Source organism: Coturnix japonica, chromosome Z (genome assembly GCF_001577835.2).
Source record: "Coturnix japonica isolate 7356 chromosome Z, Coturnix japonica 2.1, whole genome shotgun sequence".
NCBI lineage: Eukaryota > Metazoa > Chordata > Aves > Galliformes > Phasianidae > Coturnix > Coturnix japonica.
Window position 1 is genome coordinate 15,430,832 of NC_029547.1, and position 21,925 is coordinate 15,452,756.

The 21,925-nt window shown below is 39.2% G+C and overlaps 2 protein-coding genes across 7 annotated transcripts in view; one reads left to right on the plus strand and one right to left on the minus strand.

Annotated features, from left to right (window-relative positions):
• Nucleotides 1–114: 114 nt before the first annotated feature.
• On the minus strand, nt 115–20,599 carry PAIP1 (poly(A) binding protein interacting protein 1). 3 transcript variants are annotated; one of them, XM_015848660.2, is made up of 12 exons: nt 20,483–20,599; nt 19,406–19,501; nt 17,355–17,530; nt 14,126–14,314; nt 11,617–11,729; nt 9,850–9,961; nt 8,444–8,569; nt 7,419–7,525; nt 6,274–6,391; nt 6,091–6,145; nt 5,356–5,449; nt 115–1,599 (listed from the first exon to the last, which is right to left on the minus strand). In XM_015848660.2, exons 3-12 carry the CDS (start codon nt 17,523–17,525, stop codon nt 1,506–1,508), a joined length of 1,179 nt encoding a protein of 392 aa, XP_015704146.1. In that variant the 5' UTR covers nt 17,526–17,530; nt 19,406–19,501; nt 20,483–20,599; the 3' UTR covers nt 115–1,505. The 3 variants fall into 3 exon arrangements, with proteins under 3 accessions (XP_015704146.1, XP_032297095.1, XP_015704144.1); XM_032441204.1 differs by having other exon boundaries at nt 19,398–19,501; XM_015848658.1 differs by lacking the exons at nt 19,406–19,501; nt 20,483–20,599 and adding an exon at nt 18,614–18,937.
• A 64-nt stretch (nt 20,600–20,663) lies between these two features.
• The window catches only part of NNT (nicotinamide nucleotide transhydrogenase), a 44,224-nt gene continuing 42,962 nt past the window's right edge, over nt 20,664–21,925 (plus strand). Inside the window, exons 1-2 of one of the 4 annotated variants that reach the window (XM_015848653.2) lie at nt 20,664–20,784; nt 21,486–21,682. In XM_015848653.2, coding sequence (XP_015704139.1) covers nt 21,532–21,682 — 151 coding nt within the window. In that variant the 5' untranslated portion in view covers nt 20,664–20,784; nt 21,486–21,531. Of the gene's footprint in view, nt 20,785–21,485; nt 21,683–21,925 lie in introns of those variants that run through there. The other 3 variants (XM_015848654.2, XM_015848655.1, XM_032441199.1) reach the window with 3 other exon arrangements.

Genomic DNA, 21,925 nt, shown 5'->3' on the forward strand with positions numbered 1-21,925 from the left:
CTCTCTGCGGCCGCTACTTTAAAGAAAAAAAGAACTGTTGCAGGTAGGAAAAATATAGAAGAATCAAAAACCTTTTTTTTTTTTTAAAAGCAAAAAGGCAAAACAGTGAAAATATAACAAAGGGAACAAAGCTAGTTAAATTTTATTTTCCAAAACTCCAACCTAAATGAACATTTAATAAACACCCAGAAAACAGTGCTCACTGTATTAGCAGACGCACAAGTCATTTAACCAAACGTATTACAGTGAAATATTAACAGAATTATTTACATGCATATTTACAACATGTTCTTTACAGTAGCTACTTTTTGGGAATTATTTCTTTTTTTTTTATTTTTTTTCTTTTTCTTTTTTTTGGTGAGGGGTTCTACTTAGTCTAACCAGAAACAGGTAACAAGAAACAGTACAACTGAGTTTGGCAACAACAGCAACAATGGAATATTATAGACTAACATGATTATATTGAGTCAAAAAAGAGCAGTCAGCTTCAGAATGTTAACATTTATGAAATACATGAACGTACTCAAACTACAAAATTAAGACAACTTATATAAAATAATTAGAAGAATGGAGAAAATTGCAAGTGTTGCCATAAGGTTAGACATGTTAGATACATTCAAAAATATATCGAGCACTGCACATACTCTTGAGGAGCGTTGGTTAAACCATAACTATATTCATGTTGTCTTGAAGAACACAGCAAATTATTTAAAGGATAGTTTTTGCTTGTAAAAGTTAGAAATAAGCTTATCTGAACCACAGATCTTGAAAGCACCTGACTTATAAAATACAGCTTAGTTTTTCACAATATCCCCATATTTCATGTTAATGTGTCCAGACCTCACACAAAAGGGCTTGGGTTGAAAAAAGGGAAGAAAGAAACAAAGAAAAAAATAATAAAAAAAAGAGAGTGTGTGTGTGTGTGTATATATATCCCCACAAAACAACCCACAAAACACAAAATCTTAACAAACTACTTCTCATGATTCCATGATTGCGATCTACAGAGATAATCTGTATTTGGATCATACTCTACTTAGCAATAAGAAAAGCAACAAAACAAACAAAAACAACAAAAAGGATTCCTTGTATATGGTAAAAGGGATAGGAGAGTTCTACTGCATATTAGAACAAGCAAGCAATTAGAAGATCAAATCGTTTTTCTCCTTTTTCCCACAAAGGAAATTTCATGGGTCAGTTCCGCTTCAGTTAAAATTTAACTTCCACTATGATATTTTTAAGACGAATTTTTATTGCAGCCAAAGCATTGACCATATACCTGTACATAAAATAAACTATGATATATACACAACATTTTAAGATACAGGGCATATGATCACAATTTTTGGCAGATTCTGTTTAACAAAAGGGAAACTGTATCTTTAGTTGTTGGAGAAACTCAACTTTCTTATTTTGGTACAAATGTTTCAATTTATGCATCCCCTTACACTCTAACCATACCTAAACTGCTTTAATAAACATATTTAATATTTATGTGTAACTTCTCACTGTTTTCTTCCATGTTCTGATTCTAGACAGAATTTTTCATATGCTTCTTCAATTTCTGGATCCATCTCATCATCAATGTCATCAAAATATCTACAAAAAAAAAACCAACCACAACACCAAAAGTAAGTTCAAGTATACACTTTCAGCAACAGTATACTGGTGAAATATTTATACAGATGTCAAGAATAAAACAGACCTTTATAAGTAGTTGTTAACTGTAACATTAATTAAAAGCGGATAAAGAGGAAAAAAATCAACAATGTGGAGAGTAAATAAAAGCCTCTAAGCAGCACAGACATGTACAAATCATTACAGTGTTTGACACCATTTTAAATCACATCATGTTGCCTACTAGGTTAAAGAAGTACCTTGGATGACAAAGTGGGTAATACAATGTTAAAAACTTCTTTCCAAAATTTCCCAATGAACTTGTGCTAATCCTTTTGAAAAAAGGTTTTTTCGTTCGTCAGCATCCTAGTTCAAACTCTGCATCAACTACCATGTTTGCAAGTGAGCTGGAAAAAGTTATTATATGAACAACCTATACTCTGATTTTCTGATACACATAAGAAGGCACTCTTAATTCATGTCTCTTTTGCATTTGTGTTATAATACCTTTTATTAAATCATATGCTGCCACTTTTTTTTTTTTTTTCTTCTCCAGGAAAGACCTGCTATATTTAGGCCAGAGAAAAGACTGGATTCCATTAGTAATGACAACTACTTCAGAGAGTGAAGACTACCAGAGTTTCAAAACAGCTTTCTTTCTCCCTACAGCAACCAGGAAGACCATGGAACACGATCTCCTGGAAGACATGTTAAGGCACATGTGAGATGAGGAGGTGATCTGAGACAGCCAGCACAGCTTCACCAAGGGCAGATCATGCCTGATCAGTGTGGTGTCCTTCTATGATATAATCAGAAGACAAATGAGGGGCAACTGAAGTTGCCTCCCTAGACTCCTGCAAGGCATTTGACATGGTTCCACAACATACCCTCATCTCAAAATCGTGAAGTTATGCATTTTAAGGGTAGGCTATCCAGTGGAAAACAAATTGGTGGGATGATTGTAGCCAGAAGGTTGTGGTCAGTAGCTCTGTGTCCAGGTGGATGCCAGTAATGAGTGATCTCCCTCAGGAATCCACCTTGGGGCTTGATCAGTAACAACACACAGTGGGATTCTGTGCAAGTCTGCAGATGACACCATTTGAGCAGTGTGACTGATATGACAGAAAGAAGAGCTGTCACTCAAAAGGACCTTGACAATCTTCAAGGGGTTCAACAAGGTATTGCACTTGGGTCAGGGCAATCCCAGACATGTACAGCCTGGAAGAAGAACTAATTGATAGCAGCACTGCACAAAAAGGCTTGGGGGTTCTAGAGGACAGAAAGAGGGATACAAGCCAGCTGAACATAAGCCGGCAGTGCACCCAGGTGGCCAAGGTGGCCAATGGCATCCTGGCTTATATCAGAAGTAATGTAGTCAGCAGGAGTAAGGAGGTAATCATTCCTCTGCACTTGGCACCAGGAACATTACACCTCGAATACTACATTCAGTTTAGGGCTCCTAACTACAAGAAAGCTGGGGAACATGTCCAAAGAAAGGCATCAGTGCTGTAAAGGGTCTGGAACACAAGTTTTCTGAGGAGCAGTTAAAGGAACTGGGATTTTTTTAGTGTGGGGGAGGCACAAGGGAGACCTCATCACTAGAAAGCTGGGTGCAGCAGGGTTGGGGTCAGCCTCTCCTCCCAGGTAACCAGTAACAGGATGAGAGGTAATGGCCTTAAATTGCACCAGGGGAAGTTCAGATTGGATATCTGGAAAAGTTTATTCTTTGGAAGAGTGGTCAGGCATTGGAACAGGCTTCCCAGGAAGCCTTCCCAGCTTTTCACTGTCCCTGGAGGTTTTCAAAACCAAGGTAGCTGCCACCACTGAGGGACATGGTTTAATGGGCATGATGGTGAGGGGGTGATGGCTGGACTAGATGTCCTTAGTGGTCTCTTTCAACCTTAATATTCTATGAAAATGATTCTTATGAAAAGAAAAGTGGGACAGCAGGGAGAGGGTGATTATTCCCTTCTAATCTGCCCTTGTGAGGCCTCACTCATGGTACTGTGTTCAGGCCCAGGGCCCTCCGGACAAGAAGGATGCAGAGCTATTGGAGCATGTACAGAGGAGGCCACAAAGATGACCAGGTGGCTGGAGCACCTCTCCTATGAAAAAAGTTGAGGGAGGTGGACTTGTTCAGCTTGTAGGACAAGCAGCTCCAGGAAGACCACTTTACTCAAAACAGAGCATATAAACAGGAGGAAGACCAACTTTTTACTTGCTTTGATAGTGGCAGAACAAGAGGAAATGCTTTTAAACTAAAATGATAGTGTTTTACATTAGACAGTATGAGAAATTCTTTACTCAGAGGGTGGTGAGGCACTGGAACAGGCTGCTCAAAGAAGTTCTGGATGCTCCATCCCTGGAGGAGTTCAAGGCCAGATTGGCTAGAACCCTGGGCAGCCAGAGGCAGCAGATGGAAATCCTGCCTATGTTAGAACTTTCAAGGTCTCTTCCAAGCCAGGCTATTCTGTATGGGTGGGAACATAGTTCTTAAAAAGAACTAACTAATGACTCTCAGCAACTGTGCAGTTGTTTGAGGTGATCTTCTGTGTATGAGTTCCAAACAAGGCAATAAAATATCTTATCTGTAATGGGGCCAGAAATGTTAGGTTTTACACAAAATCACGGTAATTGTCAGGGAAATACACAAAAAGAAATTTTTTTCTTGAGTATTATGCCTTAAATAATCAGTCCTCTTTCTTTTCTAGCAGTGTAGATGCACAGAGAGCCCTTTTCCTGGATGAAAGCCCCAAGAAATAGCTGACAGAAGCTTGAACTATATATTTGTATAAGCTTTTCTTAAGCTTTCAGCAAAGATGGTCCTGACATCAGTTCTCATAAAGGCTGAGTCAGTCTTCCATATGCCAATCTTCAGATATGCTTTTTTAAAAAAAAAAAAAAAAAAAAAGAAGAAAAAAAAGTGCTGCCTGTCTCCATTTAGTACTTAATTTGGTCTTACAAGTACATCACTTCAAGCAGGTGTTTTTATTTGAGTATTAGCCTGCTGATTCCTGATGGCATCTCTAATTTATGTTCATCCCATAATTCCTGCAAGTACATCAGCTAGCTTCCATCCAAGCCTTCTAATTCACTAAGAAAAATACTGATTCAGGCCAGAACTCTTACTGAAAATACTTTTTAGATTCTAATCTCTTTCAACAAGATGATTACAAAGTTCAAGTGTAATTTATTTTAGATCCCATTCTTTCTAGTGGTTTCCAATTAGGTTCTTATAAACCAATATCAGAAAATCAGACTATATTCTCACCTACTGCTTCCCCCTTTGCTATGAGGCTGCTTTTTGTGTTTTACAAAAAATACTTAACAGCCACATGACATGGGAGTGCTATTCATGCTTAGGAGAAAAACTTAGCAACCTTCCCTGTGAAAGGCTGAATATTGTCATAATCTCTAGCTATGACATATGCTCAACTCAGGCTGCCTTAGAGTGCTTGAAACTCAGATACTTCAGTTTTTTTAAAGGCTGAAAAAGGCACTGTGAGCGAAGTCTGCACCTGTTCAGAAATAATTGAAATTTCATTATAATATCCAAAAGGATAGATATTTAACTTGTGTAATTGCAAACCAACATACACCTTATAAATATTTAACTCCTATTGCAAGGTTGAGAAGTGATTATTTAATTTTTTCAAGATTGCATTCTTAAGTTTGCAGAAAGAACAAGTAGTATGTACAAAGTTATCTTTAAGAAAGTTATTCTAGAAGTAAACATACAGATCTCCAGCTCCTGATAAATCTGTTCCATTTTCTTCATAATCTGGGAACCAATCCTCTCTTTCAAGCAGCTCTTGATATTCTTCTTGGTAATCTGACATAATAAAAAACCAGATGGAGAGACATATATTGAGATTAGTCCTCTAAATTAATAATCTAAACAATTTGAAAGTAGCTTATTTAAGGAAACCATAAATTGAATGAAGCAGTAGGGGAAAAAAAATTATATATATATATATTACAGCATTTTTTTTTAGGATATCAACCAAACTCCAAGAATAATATCCATCATCCCACAGAACCGTAAAGGTAGTCACAGATACCTTCATCTCAAATGACACCATACTACGCTGTATCCAGATGTTAGAAAACAAACACTAGGCAGTAAGGCACATAATTCAGTGAACTGATTATCCAGAAGGCCTTCTTGAACCCATTAAAGATTTCAGGATTCCAACAGTGTATAGAAGAAGACTAAGTTTTCTAGCCTTGAAAAGAGACCAAGTGCTGAGGAATACTTTGAACTAAAATACATATCCTCAATTTCAAACATAGTCATTTTTTATTCCCTGAGTAAAGGATGTTTTGTACAATTCAAAGCCAGAAAGTCATATATAATTTTGTCTTTTAAACTGCAAGAGTTTCAGATATTTTACAAAGAACTTTATATATAGTTAGGCAAGAATACAATTAATTACAGCTTATTGAAGAAGGTATACATTAAACAGGATGTACCTGGATCTGCTGCAGTGAAAGGAATGCCATCGGAAGTGTAAAATGTTGGCTCATTCTAAGGATAAAGTTATAGAGAAAATCACATACATTCAAATAAGCAGTTGTTTGAAGCTTTCAGTTAAACAGATGTCTAAGAATCAAATTAAATTCATATTAAATTAAGGAGCTGAAGTACATTCTTACCATAAAGTAGTTTGGGTCATTTTCAGGAGTAGCTTCTGTATGTGAGGAAGTTCCAAGAACTCTACCCCAGTTACTTGATCGTAGTTCCACCAGTTTCAGAAGCATATGTTTAACATCTCTGGTAATACCAAACAGCAACACCATAGAAGTTAGAATGTTCTTTGGCTAAGCAAGGAAATGGGCATCTGTTATCCTACAAATACTAGACGGATACCTCACAGAATAAGCTCCAAAAATTTGTTCCAACCTACAGGTAATTTTGAGTCCTTCCTCCCTCCTCCCCCCAAATCTAAATGCTCAGTGTGACAATTATGAAATACTCTCTCCACTTCCTCTGTGTTAGTGTAGGGAGTCTGTATTAAATAGAAACTGCTGTAGGTTTTATCAAGATAACAAACTAGCACAACTAGGGTAATGCATCTTTTTCTTGTAAATGGATAGTATAGTGAGGAGAACAGGGAGGAGGGTGAGTGAATGATATTCAAACATCTAGTTTATGCTTCTGAATTTAGCCCCCTACTTCAAACTGAAATTCTGTAATCCATGGAGCAAAAGTAAGGCCTCCAAGACATTAAATATCACCTCTCCTTACTTCCCTAAAATGACAGAAGTTGCATTCTTCTCTGAAGAAAGTTCATGGAGAAGAGTTCTTAGGAGAAAGAGAGGAAAGAAAGTATCTTTAATTGTTTCCTCTACTTTCTGCAGCCTGTAGTCAGACCTTGCCAAAAAGGTACGTCCAAAAAAGGAAAAAAAAAACTTAAGAAAATTGTATTCCATTTTGTACCTACAATTACAGTGATTTTAATACCATATTTAAAGCTTAAATTCTGATTTAAGTATGAATAAGGAGATATCACAACTTATTCCTGCTTTTAAAGCCTAAAGCACTTCAGAGTGGTTTCAAGACATATGCGTCATTAATCACATATATTAAGATAAAAACAACAACAAAAAAAAGCAAACAAAGCCAAGACCATTAGTTAAAAAATATTACATACTGGATAAAAAAGCTACCCAAAAGGACCTCTAGTTAATAAAAGTTTTTCAGTGAAAGCATGCTTTGGACATTTTCAGTACTCCTGAGTATTTTTAAGCTTTCCTGTTTAGTAAAACAAACAAAACAAGGAACAAATTTAGCTTTTCACCTGCTACAGTTTGCATCCAGTACAACATTTTCAATTCTCTGAATCACTTCGGTCATATCATCCTTTCCTTTATCTTTCCAAGCATCTTCTAAAACTGAGCCTGTCAACTAAAGACAAGGGATGGGTACATTTTTCAAAAAGCAAATTACAGAAAACTTTAAGAAGCTGTCAACACAGTAAGTTCTGTAACATTCAGGCAATAAAGTAGGATATGATATATGATAGACATAACAGTTTGCTGAAACAAACAAACAAACAAACAAAAACCCCAAGAAAATGAAAGTGGCAGATCTTAAATTGTCAGTATTTTTCAAAACAGAAAGTGTGCCCAAACCCTACCATTTATTCAAGTCGGTTACTGTTTTCTCCTGCAACAAAAGTAGCAACAGACCTAAAGGGACTGCTTACTCCTCTGCTTCAACGCTATTGTTCTTCTATGCGGCCCTGCATTTTAATACTTTTAAACTAGTATATAACTTTATTTTAAAGGATATCCAAAAATGACAGTTGTTCAATTCCACTAATGTTTATGCCGATTAGGAAACTAATCTCTCTCCCTCTACCCAACCAATTCTGAACTTCTACTTCACCTGTGATTATAAGTCTCTCTATATCACATTACTGGTTTGTAAAAGGAACTGTGATATGATACTTCTGCTAGTCTAGATTTCAGATTCGTGACCAAGGAATACATACAGCCTCTGGCATGAAGAAAAAGGTTTTCACTTGGCTTTTCTTTCACTTCCTCTTATTTTTTTTTCCTCCTATCTTATCTCCTCTCTCCACTCCAGATCCCACTTGGATTCAACAGCAGGAACCATGGATGAACCATTCTCTTTGCTTCCCATTATATGCACTGATGGACTCTACTTTTACTTACCCCAGATGAAGAAAACTCAAAGTATCCTAATATTTGAATTTTAACTACAATATGATATACACACAACTGCATAAACAAATAGCGCTGATGAATTTTGTCCTCACTTGAAAAACTTTTTTTTTTTCTCATTTAAAACTCCTCTCACCTTCAGCAGTTTCACTGCACATATCAAGTTACTGTCCACAGGATTAGAGAAAAGAGCATTTAGCAATTCTCGAAGGCCTTCTTGAAGAATTTCTGCTCTTGTTACCTGTCCCTTTGTTCCCTTAATCTGCAAGACATTAATAAAATACTTAAAAGACTTACATTTCAGAAATTAATTTAGTTATAATTTCCCTTTTAAATGATGTGCAATTAACATAGTTAATTACTTGGTAATTAACATAATTTAACTGTTTAGCTAGAAGAACGCACCAGCTAGTACAACTACTTTAGAACACAGGCTGAATAATATTCTTACAAATGTAACAATAATGCACTTCTAGCTTTCTCTCTCTCTCTTTTTTTTTTTGTTGTTACTAAATTGATGAGAAGAAAGTGCAAGATGCCTGGCAAATAATCTGAATCATCCCAAACTCTTGGAATCTCAAGTTCTTCCTGATATTGTATCACACTTCTCTACTGCTGTAATAACTTACTTCTGAAAGTTTTTTTTTTTTTTTTTAAATCATTATAGAAAACTGTTTAAAAATAAGAGGGGTAACTCCATAAAACTGGACAGCTCTCTCTCCCCCCAAACTTCCTGGAAAGCTTCCTTTTTACTTCCAGAAAGACAAAAGTACATTTCAAAGCCCGTTTATGTACAAAAATGGAAGAGCTGGAGAATCGCTTTCTTTCCCCATGATACAAGAACATTTTTACAGCATCTCACTAGATCATACCTTTGAAATACTTCAGTAAAAAATTGTCAAGCTTATTACAGAAGTTGGTGACTTTGCTGAACTCACAGGTGTAAGAGTCAAGTAAGGTTTTTGTGTACAAAAAAAAAATGTATGTAAGCACTACAGATATAAAAAAACTGATCTAAAGAAAGTATTAGGTGCTTCAAGCATAAGCCAAGGATTCAAACCTTGAAAAGAAATCCCATTGAAGGTCTCCACTTCCGATTGCTCATTTTGAAATCTCTCACCCTTCTTCAAACATTTAATAGCTCCAGCTAGTGGCTAAATTTGCTTTTGATAGGTTTTAACATATGACGGAATAAATAAATAAATAAAATCAGAGAACTTCATTCCAAATTTTCCAACAGTGAAGTAGGTATGACCAGGCAAGTTTTAGGAAAGGTACTTTGTGCTAGGTTCTTTTAACTCTTACACTTTTTCTAAAAAGTATCTTCAAACACTTTTTTTCCTTTAATTATCCTGTCCATTTTTGCTTGTTCCTTTGATATGCAGTTAAAATGTTCTGAAGTTTTTTACTTATTCCCTTCTACATAAAAAAGCAACAAAAACCAACACAAACAATACCTTAAATGATACCTCTTGTTTCAGTATTTGCTTAAATGCAACAAAAATGGGTGAAAAACCACATGAAAAATGACTTTTTTCCTACCTCTAGGTTAAGATAAAGTTCACCTAGGAACAGTACAAAGGCATGGAATTGTTTTCGAGTAACCTCATCTCCTTTTGCAGCTTCATCTCTGTTTTCGAACTCTGCTTGACACCTGAAAACATTAAACAAAATTATATCATTATTGTGCTTAAAAGCATCCCAACACATACAATATGCTACTGATTTAGTACATTGCTAAGAACTTATGAACTGTGTTAAAACTGTTCCATGTTGAATCTTGGTAAGCATGATTTGTAAAGGAAATGAGAGGACTACACAAATGCAAAGTGTTTTATTGTCCTCAGTAAATAAATATGATGACATGATTGTGGTTTCAAGCACTGAGATACTGAAGACAAAAATACACCTAATACGGTATGAATGCAAGTTTAACAGAGGCATCTAAATGTTAACAGAAATACAGGAGGTACTGTAACGCTTCTCCCCATTTTAAGGCAGTGCTCACATTGCCAGGTATGCCTATACACTTACTCGATAAATTCTTTATGCCACAATTTTAAGTGACAGCTATGCATAATTTAGTTATAATTGGCGGTGGAAACTGAATACATTTAAAAGCATTTATAACTTAAGGAAATACAGCAGTGACACAATATTTTAGTCTTCAACAAGTGTGTCAAAGATAGTGCTAGTTTACATGGCAGTTCAGATTAAAAGGAAAACAAGACAACCTCCAATATATTCTCATTACCTACATGCTGAGATTAAGAAATTGACTGGGAAATGTTTGAGAAAACTCAACAGTTTAAGGAGGAGAGATGTCACATTTTAGATAGAAATTTGGGCTGAGAAAGAGAATATGTATTCATTTAGTTAGCTTTTTTTATCCTCACCCCATCCCAAATTAATCCATAGTAGATGCAAAACCATAAGCAACCTCAAATTTACATTTTTAGGGTGCTAATTTTATCACTGGGCTGGTTTTAAAACCAAGAATCACCATTAGCAAGGATTTCCTTCATTATACCATTCACTTAACAAATGTAATTAAGAAAACAAGATAAAAATGATGATTTGTAGTGTCACTAGGAAGGAGAAAAGGTTATATCCTTTGTAACAAGGACATGTAACAAAGTATTTTTGCTTTTCCAAAAGGTACTGCTCCCAATTTCCAGAAATTCATTTTGATGATCTTTTAAGCTTACCATGCTTTTGCTTGTAAATTTCCATGCACTAAGCAAAACTTTTAAATTAAGCCTGATGCTTAGAAAGCCAAAAGTCCTTAAAGAGAAAAGGATTATTTTTAAACACTCCTGAAGTAAAATATATTAATCCTTCAAATGTCACACGCTAGGATTTTAAAGGAGACACATTCATTTAAAAAATGTTGCACCATGTAATCCATGAAGTCACAGCAAGTCCAGCCAGTTAAGCAATTCAAGAAAAAAAGAGTCCCAGTAAGAGTCAAAGGACAAGGACAGGACAAAGGAAGTCTTACTTATGTAAATTTTTAGGATACTTTTGAAGTATATACGACTAGCTTTCAAATTTACTCTATAATTTGGTACTGAGTTCAGAAGAGACTACAGAATCTGAACTGAGTCCAGTTTTTACATAAAAGAAAATAACGTATGTACATACTCAATATCCAGTATGTACCTCTGCCTTAATAGCTCTCAATTTAAAATCCTTCTATTTTAAATTCATACTTCTTTGGATGCTTATTTAAGAGTTACACACAAAAGAAGAAGATACATAACCCAGCCACAGGAAGTAATAGGCTTAAGAGGACACACTGATACTTACCTTTTAAGTAACAACTGTCGGAAGTTCCCACTTTGTGGACTAATGGTTAGATGGTGAGATAAATAGTTACACAACCTTGCTCCCATGTAGGAAAAGTTTGGGACTGATGTGGCCTTTCAAAGTAAAAGTGGATAAATAAATTAACTGTACAGGTAATGATTAGGTTATGAGCAAGTACCTTTAACTTTAGAAAAAGCTATTTAACAACAGTTGATTTGATAACTGAAAAGTAGAAGATTAATTATTATTATTTGGCACATAAGTTTTCAACGCTTCGCTATGCACATTTCAGAACAGAAACACTCACTATACGTGATTCTGTGGCTTTTTACCATGAGCATTCAACTCCTCCATTATAACCTACACCAAAGAGTGTCTAAAACATACGTAGAAACTGTAAAAAAAATAAATAAATAAAAATAAATTTTAAAAAAATCTATAGAGGGCATTAAGACTTCTTCAGGGATATACACTTTCTTAAAGAGCAATGAATGTTTAAACAAACAAACAAAAAAATTGATAAAATTTCAGAGCTATCTGTTCTAGAATCTATATTCAGCAGTAGAGTATGCCTAGGAAGAGTAAATCACGACAAGAAATGGTACATATGTAAATGTATTAGAAAGAATAGAGAAAAGCAGATGATTAATCTTTATAGATTGACTGAGACACCTGACCTTCAAAAGAAGGGAGAACTGCGCAGGATTTGTTTCTTTTTTTCCCCCTTCATTTTAGCCTTTTTGTTGCACAGAACTATCTACAAATCTTCTCAACTGGATTTAATTAGTATCACTGAAGCAGATACTTAAAAACTCATTTTGGTAATGTAATGAAAGTTTTGTGATAAACTAGGGCTGGAAAAGACATACATGTGCAGAAGCTCAAGACAGAAAAATAATAAATGCACCGACATTCAAATGCTATAATCTCCAGTCATTCAAAAAAAAACAAAAAACAAACAAAAAACCAAAAAACCCCAAAACCAAACTTAAAATCTTATATTCTAGTGTTGAAAACACTGAGATGTATTTCGCTTCTCACGTTAATTTATGTTTCAGATTGTTAACACTCAGCAGTTTTCAGTTACCAGGCCTGTTTTAAACCAGGAGATGAGGTGACAAATTAAAGATTTGCATTAAATGTGAGTCAGTTTATTTAATGTATGCAGATGTTTGTTATTTAGATGAATTCCTATTTCTTTCTTTATTTTTCTTTCAGTAAAATTATGCTGAATACTCCTGTTGTTTATTCATTATTCTCCAGGTATCCAAATACAGGATGAGAAAATGATACTGCCAAACACAGCACTCATTTGGCAGTTGTATAATAAGAACCTGTATGATAATAAGAAACTCAAGACTCTTGAGTCCTGTGTGAGAACCAACCAGTCATGCAGCTTCTATATAGCCCACAGTATTTCACAGTAAAAATTCTGCTTAGATGAGGAATACAAGAGTCGCTCACATTCCTCAAGTGTTTGAAAGGAATCAACTCAGCAAAGTGGGAGACACCCAGTGTAATAAATAGCAAGCCCAAGTGTGACTACATTCTCTGTAGCAAGCCCAAATGACAGGAACAACAGTTCATTTGCTTGGATTCAACTGATTCAACTGTTCTCTCCAATGGCTTCCCCAATTAGGACAGAGTTCAATTTAAGGTCTCTGTCCTGATTTCCATGGCCATCAATGGAACTGGACCTAGTTACCATTAGACCAACAATGAAGGACAAAGCCTGTGAGAAAAGTATATTTCCTGAAGGGTGATATATATAGTATATGTCTAGTTAGTTGTTTAGAATTTCAAAGAATTAAAAGTATCTAAGCATAATGAAGAATATTAAGGGGGGATGATTTTAAACTAAGACATGAGAGGTTTAGCTTAGATATTCAGTGGAAGTTTTTCCACACAGAGGGTGGTGACGCACTGGAACAGGTTGCCCAGAGAGGCTGTAGATGCCCCATCCCTGCAGGCATTCAAGGCCAAGCTGGATGTGGCTTTGGGCAGCCTTGTCTGGTGGTTGATGACCCTGGACATAGCAGGGGGGTTGAAACTAGATGGTCATTATGGTCCCTTTCAATCAAGGGCATTCTATGATTCTACAAATATATTCTATATATTCTGCAGGAAAGAATCAAAACATACTACTCAGATATGGCTTAAGAGTTACTTTGATGCCTGCTATGTAAATACAGCAATTCAAAGATAACTCCTTTAATTAAGAGCTGCAGCTGCAATTTAGCATGTAATCTGTAAGATTAGGGTACACCATAAAGGCAGCTGAGAAATTGGGTGAATTTATCAATGCCTCAAACACCCTACACTCAAGCCATCCTTAGTGCGTATCCAGCAAAATCTTCCTCTGCAGGTACCAGGCTAAAGACACAGGCTGAAAAACATTAAAATGCTCACCAGATATAATTATATAACAAATAACATTTTTACGCGTATCCTGGACACTAGGTAACAAAAGACATCCAAACCATGATATAAAATAGAATACACAGGCTACCTGCTGATAGATGAGATCAACAAGTTCTTGCAAAGCTTCATCTGTTACAACCCAGCCATTCAGCGTATCAGCGAACAGTTCTATTTCACTTTCAAAACAACCTGGTTGCTCAGTGAGATGGTTTAGGAAGTCTTGTACGTATTCTGCCAAAGTCAGATACCCACCATATCCATCTTCGAAGGAAGAATCCTATAGCAATGAAAAAACATAGCATTTATAAAGAACCTAGAGTTGTTACACCTGCCAGCTTCAGAAGCAACCATACAGCCCTTAGTTACCAGTAACTCCCGATGTTTGGCATGCGTGATAGCAGTTCTTACTACCTGGTTCACAAATATTTTTAGAGCGCGTAAACCTCAGTACTTCAGAAAGCTTCAGTAGTGCTATGAGTAGAACTAAGTAACGTGCTTTTACAGAGACTAGGGTCTTTCAGACAAGCATGCCAATAGACTTAAAAAGAAATAAAGAATAACACAAAACAAAGAACAACCAAATTACACAGTTTGCTAAAATGGATGTAAGATCAACAGGCTAACAAGTAAGTATACCTTCTAAGAATAGATCTACCTAACTGAGTCTCTAAACCCTTTCTTCATGTGCGCACATACTGTGCTGCAGATGAATGAACTGCAGAAGGAAAAGTAACTCAAAATTGGAAACAAAATATTTTGCACTTACAGAGAGTGCCACTGTGCTCCAAAATAAGCAAGAGAGGGAGAAAATACAGAAATATAATAAATACAGTGTAGTATTCCTATGCATAAACTTAGGCCAGGAAAACTGATTTTCTAAAGCTAGTGAAGCTGCATTTTCTGGAAATGGATCAAAGATAAATAGTTCTGTTTCATGTCTTCTTCAGTGGTATTGCATTAATTTGCAGTTACTGGGGTTAACAAGCAGACAGTAAACACACCTGCTATCTCAAGAAAGAAGGAGCTGGAACAATACTACTTAACCAATGTTTACGCTCCCAGTGATGAAACAGACAACTGCTAATTTTGTTCATTCAAAAATGAATGTCTGTAACCCTTTATACTGTTATGGGATGATTATAATGCAAGTACATGAGTGGAATAGCATAGGAAAAATGTATTTTGTGATGTAACTAACTAGTAATAACATATATACTTTAAAAGCTAAACAGATTAAGTTCAGTAACTTCTAGATGTAAGTGACTTACATTTCTTACTGGCAGAGTTTAAGATTTAACATTAATACATAATACACAAAACATTTAATACAGCACCACATACTATATCAACTAAGTGAAAACAAAGCAAGTTCTCTTAGTTATTTTTAAATCGTTGCAGGTAAACAGAAGGCTGTACATTTACACATTCATTACTAATTTATGATTTAAAGCTATGAAAGTCAAATTGAAACTTTCCATTAATTTCAATGATTTCTCAGTTTAATTCCTTCCCATTATGTTATTCTTCACAATGAAAAAGGATGTGCAACTAATCTGAAAATCAGCAGTTTGCCTCTATTTTATGAGGAGTCAGTTCATAAGCTTGAAGAACTAACAATGAACAGGCAAGGTAGACAGCAAATAACCCTCTGATTTACATAAATTTAAAAATCAGGACGTCTGTAGGAAGGATCCATGAGCCAAATCTGCTCTCAGGCTGTTTCAGTCAGTGTGCCAAATACCATTTTCCCACACCTAAGAAGTATTCACAACATTTCCATTCAGACACCGACAATTTATCATCAGTTTGATTTCTCTTCAGACTTCTTAGGAATAAACCTTTTCTCCTTCAGATTTTATATATATATATATATATATATAAAACTTTCAACAAAGTTAGTGAAAAACTAAGTACAAGAAATGTTGCACATACGAGGTCACGTATTTGAGTGTATGTATGAAGTTAAGGGACACAGAAACATTACCTAACTGGAGATGAACAGAATGACTGAATTTTATAAAGACACACATAGCTATTACCATAATTTACTAAAACACAATAAATCAACAAATTATTCTTGAGAAAATAAATGCTTAACAGCAAAAGATCTGTGTACTTTAAAAGAGGAATGCAAATTTTCAGGTCTAAAAACTCCTAGGAACATTACAAGTGTGATTTGTAATTTGAATTGTATTAACTTTAAGTCAAAGAAATCAAAGGTTTCTCAAAACTGTTTTTATACCAATTTTAAAGCTCATGAGTAAAACCTGCATAGAAACAAGGCGCTCTAAACCAACATTTTATTGCAGACTAACCCAGTTGAAGATGTTAATTCAGTATGAAAGATCACTATTCCATGCATAGTATAGACTGATTAGGGTCCATGCAACATGTCAAACACACTCAAATAAATGGTCTAGGTTCTGCTAGGATTTTGAATTTATTTTTATTAAAAGCTGAATCTCTTATAATACATTCCTACAAAATAGCAATGAGGAGCTCCCACATGCTTGCATGCTTTTGCAGAACATTGCTGGCCTCAGGAGTTTGTAATTATACATATGCAAACACATGACAATCTAAACGGCATTTTTGGGTCTTGAAACTGAAATGCAGTGTTCACAGGACATGAGCAGTGTACTGGGGCAAAGTAATAATTTTTCCCTATCCTATCCATTCATTGAAGAGTGTTTGTGCTGGCTTTTTGCTAACAGTTGTACATTGCCCATAAGCTTGTATTATCCAGGACAGGTCACTTTATTCACTAAGCTGGCAAAGCAGGTAGCACCAAGCAGCATGATTTTGTTGATAAGAATAAGAATTAAAACCAGCCAGCACCATGTTTAGGATTCCAATCAAGTTTTTTTTTCTATTAGTTATTCAAAATATAGTCTCATTGTAGTTGCATATTATCACATCATTGTTTTTGTATATTTTTACAGGTTAAGTTAAGCCTTCATCTCCCACACTGCGTCAAAAACTTGAGAAATCTGCATAAAAGTGCGACAAAGCTTTTACTTAAAAAGCATTGTTGACAAAAATTCAACAGACAGACTCCAAAAAGATGGCTTATTTGGATGTTTCTGGAGTCAGTGTCTGGTGTAATCAACAAAGGCTGTGGTTGTCTGCTGTGAACTTCAGAAGAACACTGCACACTAACTCATGTATACCATAACACCCATCCACTGTCACTGTACCTTGACTCTGGAGGTTATCATCTGAATTTCTGAAATTTCTCAGGCAAATGTAGCCTTGAAGATATCAAGAAAGCATAAAAATAAATTGCTATGAGCTAAGAAGAGGAGATGAACACTTACTGTCAAGTTCTGATTGAAGTTTGGGTTGTATCCAGATGGGTAGAACTCAGGAGCTTTAACTGACAATTTTGACATTGCCACAGGAGTCACAGGCACCTGAGGTTTTGCCATTTCTGGTCCAGAAGTAGGTAGTGAAACTCGTGGTCCAGACAGGATTCTTGTTGTTTGCATGTGCTCTGAAAAGGTTTTGTTAACAGCTTCTCTTAGACATTGCTTTCTTGCTATGTACTCCCACATAATAAACAACTTTCTTGACTTTAAATATACTTTGACTACATACTTTCAAGAACATTTAATCTTATTTATATATTTTTTATTGCTTTTCTCAAATGTAGGTAAAATTTTCAATTTTGGAAACTCTGATGCCTTTCTCACTGCATGTGAGAGTGACAAAAAAAAAAGAAAATAAGAAGAGGGACAACCAGCCTCCCTTGCAAACACATTTTCTGAGCACTAACATGAGAAACCGGTAAGTCTACTTCTGGTATGCCTGCTTCCCTTGCAGATTATTCAGTTTTTAAATGCAAAAGAAAGATTTCAAGGGTCAATAAAGAGCAGACAACACTAATTTTTGACACATTCCTCAAGGCTAATATGTCCTTCTTGCATATAAGTAGCAAAAAACAAAAAAAACCCAAAAAAAACCCAAAGCATCGAAATCCTATTTTTTGAAACATATTTTTGAACATTTCCAAATACACAAATCAGAGTAGCTCCTAAGTTCATTGAAAAGGGAATCTGATCCCTACACCTTAAAAGTTAACCAATCGACAGCGCCTCGGGCTGCATTTGGCTTGGCTTTATGTTTTCTCGAACCTTTAGGCCGGAGTTAAGACTTCTCCAACGCAAGGAAGGATGAGACCATCTGCGGTCGGATTAACAGACGGATAACACGCACGCACAGATGTGCGCGCACAAAAGGGAGGCAGGGGGCGTTGCGCTAAGGCTGCGATGCAGCATTACGCCTTTCCCCGGGTACAGGCCCACAGCGCAGAACCGCGACAGGGGCCGAGAGGCGCAGGGTCCGGGCCACCTCCCGGCCCAGCCGCGTGCGGCGCGGCCCCGTGGAACGCAGGCCCTCATCTAAGGCCGCGCCGTCCTCCCGGCCCGGCCGAGGTGCGGCACGGCGCGGCACAAACCTCGGTCCCGGCGGGACGGGGAACAGGGGCGAGCGCGGCCCGGCCCGGGGTTGGCTCCCCGGCACCTGCGGCGCCAAGGTCCGGGCCGAGGGCCCGTCTTACGGCGCGGCGGCCCAATACCTGCGCTTCCAGTGCCCAGCGGCGCCGTCCTCGGAGGCCGCAGGGGCTCCTGCTGGGGGAGAAGGCCGCTCGTTTTGTTCTGCTGCTGTTCGACCGCGCCGGGGCCGTGCGAACCGCCGCCTCCGGGGCAGGCCCCGCCGCTGTTCTCCAGCGCGCCGGCGAGAACGCCGCCCCCGCGGCCCCGACCTCGACCGGCACCGGGAGCTCGGTCGAAATTCTCGGCCATACTCGGGCCGGGAGCCTCAAGCGCTTCGAACGGGGCGGGGTATGCGAGCCGGAGCGGCGCGGAGCCAGGTCCCGCCTAGCCGCGGCCAGAGCCCTCTACTTTCAGTTTCACCCCGCCCACAGCGCCCCCTGCCGGCCGGCTGCACCACGCACGTCGCCATAGCGACCCCGGCGCCGCCCCGCAGCAGGTGGCAGCGAGCCCAGAATGGCGCCGACAGGCGGCGGGTCCGCCCCACTGCAGCGGGAACACGGCATTAGGCCTCCAGCGCGACAGTACAACTGTGCTGTCAATGGTGACTTCTCTTTATACATCAGATGTGGCAACAAACATGTTTAGTTTTATGGCCTTCAGTGCCAGCAAGAAATCACTCCAGAACAGGCTATACAATGCATTCTTGCTTATATGATTCAATTGACTCACCCCTCCGTGACTTAATTCACCTGTTTTTATTCAGAATCCTGCCCTGTTTGCTGGGTTTTACACCCAGTGACAGAACTGCGCCGCCTCCGACAGCCCGGCAGTGTTTGTAGTTTGGCTCCCAAACAGCCCGACCCTGACCTTCCCACCTGGTGTTTCCAAAGCCCGATCCAAAGGTTTGTCTGTTGGTTCCAGCTCAGGTGATGATTCATGAGGATGAAAAATATGTGAGCCTGAATGAAAACCTGTAAGGAAAAAACATAGGACTGTTTAGTATTTAAAACATGATTACTGTGAAACCTTAGAAGGTATGTCCTTGTTTATTGTTACGTCTTATCATTCTAGATGTAGGTTACAGAATGTAAAACACAGCTAAGATGTATTATTTCCCCGAGGTATGTTTTAGACTGATTTTTGGTGAGACAATCTGGGCCAGATAATGAAGGTGACACATTTGGAACTAACCGGGTACATGGGACAAATTGATCCTGTGCAGCTTTTGCTGAAAGTGAAGGCAAAGAAATCAAGAAGATTCAAGAGAATCAAGAGAGAAAAGCTTGCATTAATGTGGAAACAGAAGTTGAGACTCTCAAACTTTGGTTTCAGAAACATAAGAGCACAGCCACCACCACTGTTCAATGCACCAGTGTTTCAGTAAAGCAAATATCAATAATTAAGATACATATCAGCAAGGAATTAAGCACCTTGGGTTATCATTACTATGCCAGACAACTTTTCACCTTTGGTCTCAAACGTGAGTTCACTTGACAGACGTTCACTTTACAACAGGGAGCATTTGGCAGCCACTCACACTGCAGAGCAAACTGTGATCTCAGGTGCATTTTTCCTCTACAGACCCAGCACTGAATCCTGCATCATGGTGAGCAGGAGCCCAGCTTTTCCTTCCCAATAAGGAAATCTTAAATGGTAATAATAGTAATGAGAGCCAGAATTCTAATTCTGTGCAATCTTTAGCCTCTTTAATTCTGCCTGGGACACCTGGATGTTGCGGTACGTCACCTCACAGGCCCACCAACCGCACCAGGTCACCTGGCAGCCTCACACAGAGTTTGGCAGGCCAACACAACCATTCCTAGTGTTTTTATTTTTAAACTAATGACGTTATTTCTAATTAGGGAGAACACGGGGCAATCACTCATGTTTCAAAGAAAGGCTGGCTTCAATATAAAGGCACAGCAGCGATCTGCAGGACCCTCACGAGGTACCTTGCCACAGCGTTCAGCAGAGCCCCAGGCACAGAGGGGGCAGCAGTAGGGTGACCTCTGAAGGGATTTTTTCCTCACAAACGCCTTTAACAACAGCCGGCCGCAGGGCCGCGCCCACCGACAAGCAACGGCCGCCGCAACCGCTCACGTACCGCACAGCCCGGGGGCCGCCCCGTGACCGTCTCCCGCGCTCCCCCCGCTCTTTCCGCCCCGCCCCCGCTCCTCCTTCCCCGGGCCCGCCACGCCGCCTCGCCCCAAGGTCGGTCAGTGCCGCGGCGGGGCCGGTGCCGGCGGCACGGCCGGTGGGTGCGGAGCGGTGGGGCCGGGGCGGGGAGCGGCGCTGCGGGAGCTTCGCTTTGTTCCTGCGAGGAGCGGGGGCGGGGGTGGCGGCGGTGTGAGCCCGCAGCCCAGGAACGGAGCCTGCAGCGGGGAGAAGGCGGCGACTGGCGGGCGGGCTGGGGGCCGTGACCACGGCGGCGAGCGGGCGGCTGGCCCAGGGTCAGCAGGGCCACGGGGTATAAATATGGGCGGGATGGTGCTGCTGGGCGGCGGGATGGTGCTGCGCTGCGTTCTTAGCGCCGGGCCGTGCGGCTGGGAGCGAACCGCCGTTCCCGGCCCTGTCCGGGTCCCGTGGCCGCGCCCGTCCCAGCTGTGGCCCTGCGTGGGTTCAGGCGGGGGGCCCAGTTTGGTCCCGCGAGCTCCTTGTTTACAGCATGGTCTGAAGAGAACGCGAGCGTAGTGTGCCAACGTGTAGGTCAGCCTGCAAGGTCAGCTCTGTCCTGTCCTTGTTTAGTGTGGTAGTTTTACTCGCTCTCTCTTCCCCTCTGTTTTACTCTGTTACCTCACTGTGGAAAAGTGGATTTTGTGTTCCAGTTGTTAAGGAAAGGTAGAGGAAAAATGACTGCTTTATGGCGAGCTGCCGTCAGTCAAACTTCAGCCTCTGAGTTTACATACCTTCTGTCTCTTGTCATGATTAACTGTTGCTTTGTTTCCACGTGTGCAGCAGGGATTCCATACGTGGCAAGGAGTCAGCTCGGAGGTCGGTCAACATGGCGAGCCTTCTGCGCATTGCTGTCAGTGGGTGCCCCGTGCCCACACTGGGTGCTGTGCTGCCACCCAAGGTGCACTCCACAAAGATGCCATGTTTGAGAATGTTTGGAACCCACCAGGCACTCTGGTCGCAGGCAGCACCGAAGCCAGGTAAATCAATTTGGCTGTTGCAAGTAATCCCTTGTCTTAAAATCTGGAGGAGCTTGATTTTTTTCTTTCAGATATGTTAGAACAGAAAAATCTTAAAAAGGAAGCCCTTAAGTCATGCCAATGGCTGGCAGTTCAATTTTATGCTAGTTTACAAGGCTTTATTTCAGAGGTGTTTGTCTTTATTGTGAATGCTCTGGATCCAAATACTCATCAGAGGTAGGTGGTCAGAACTTCTGCTGGCAC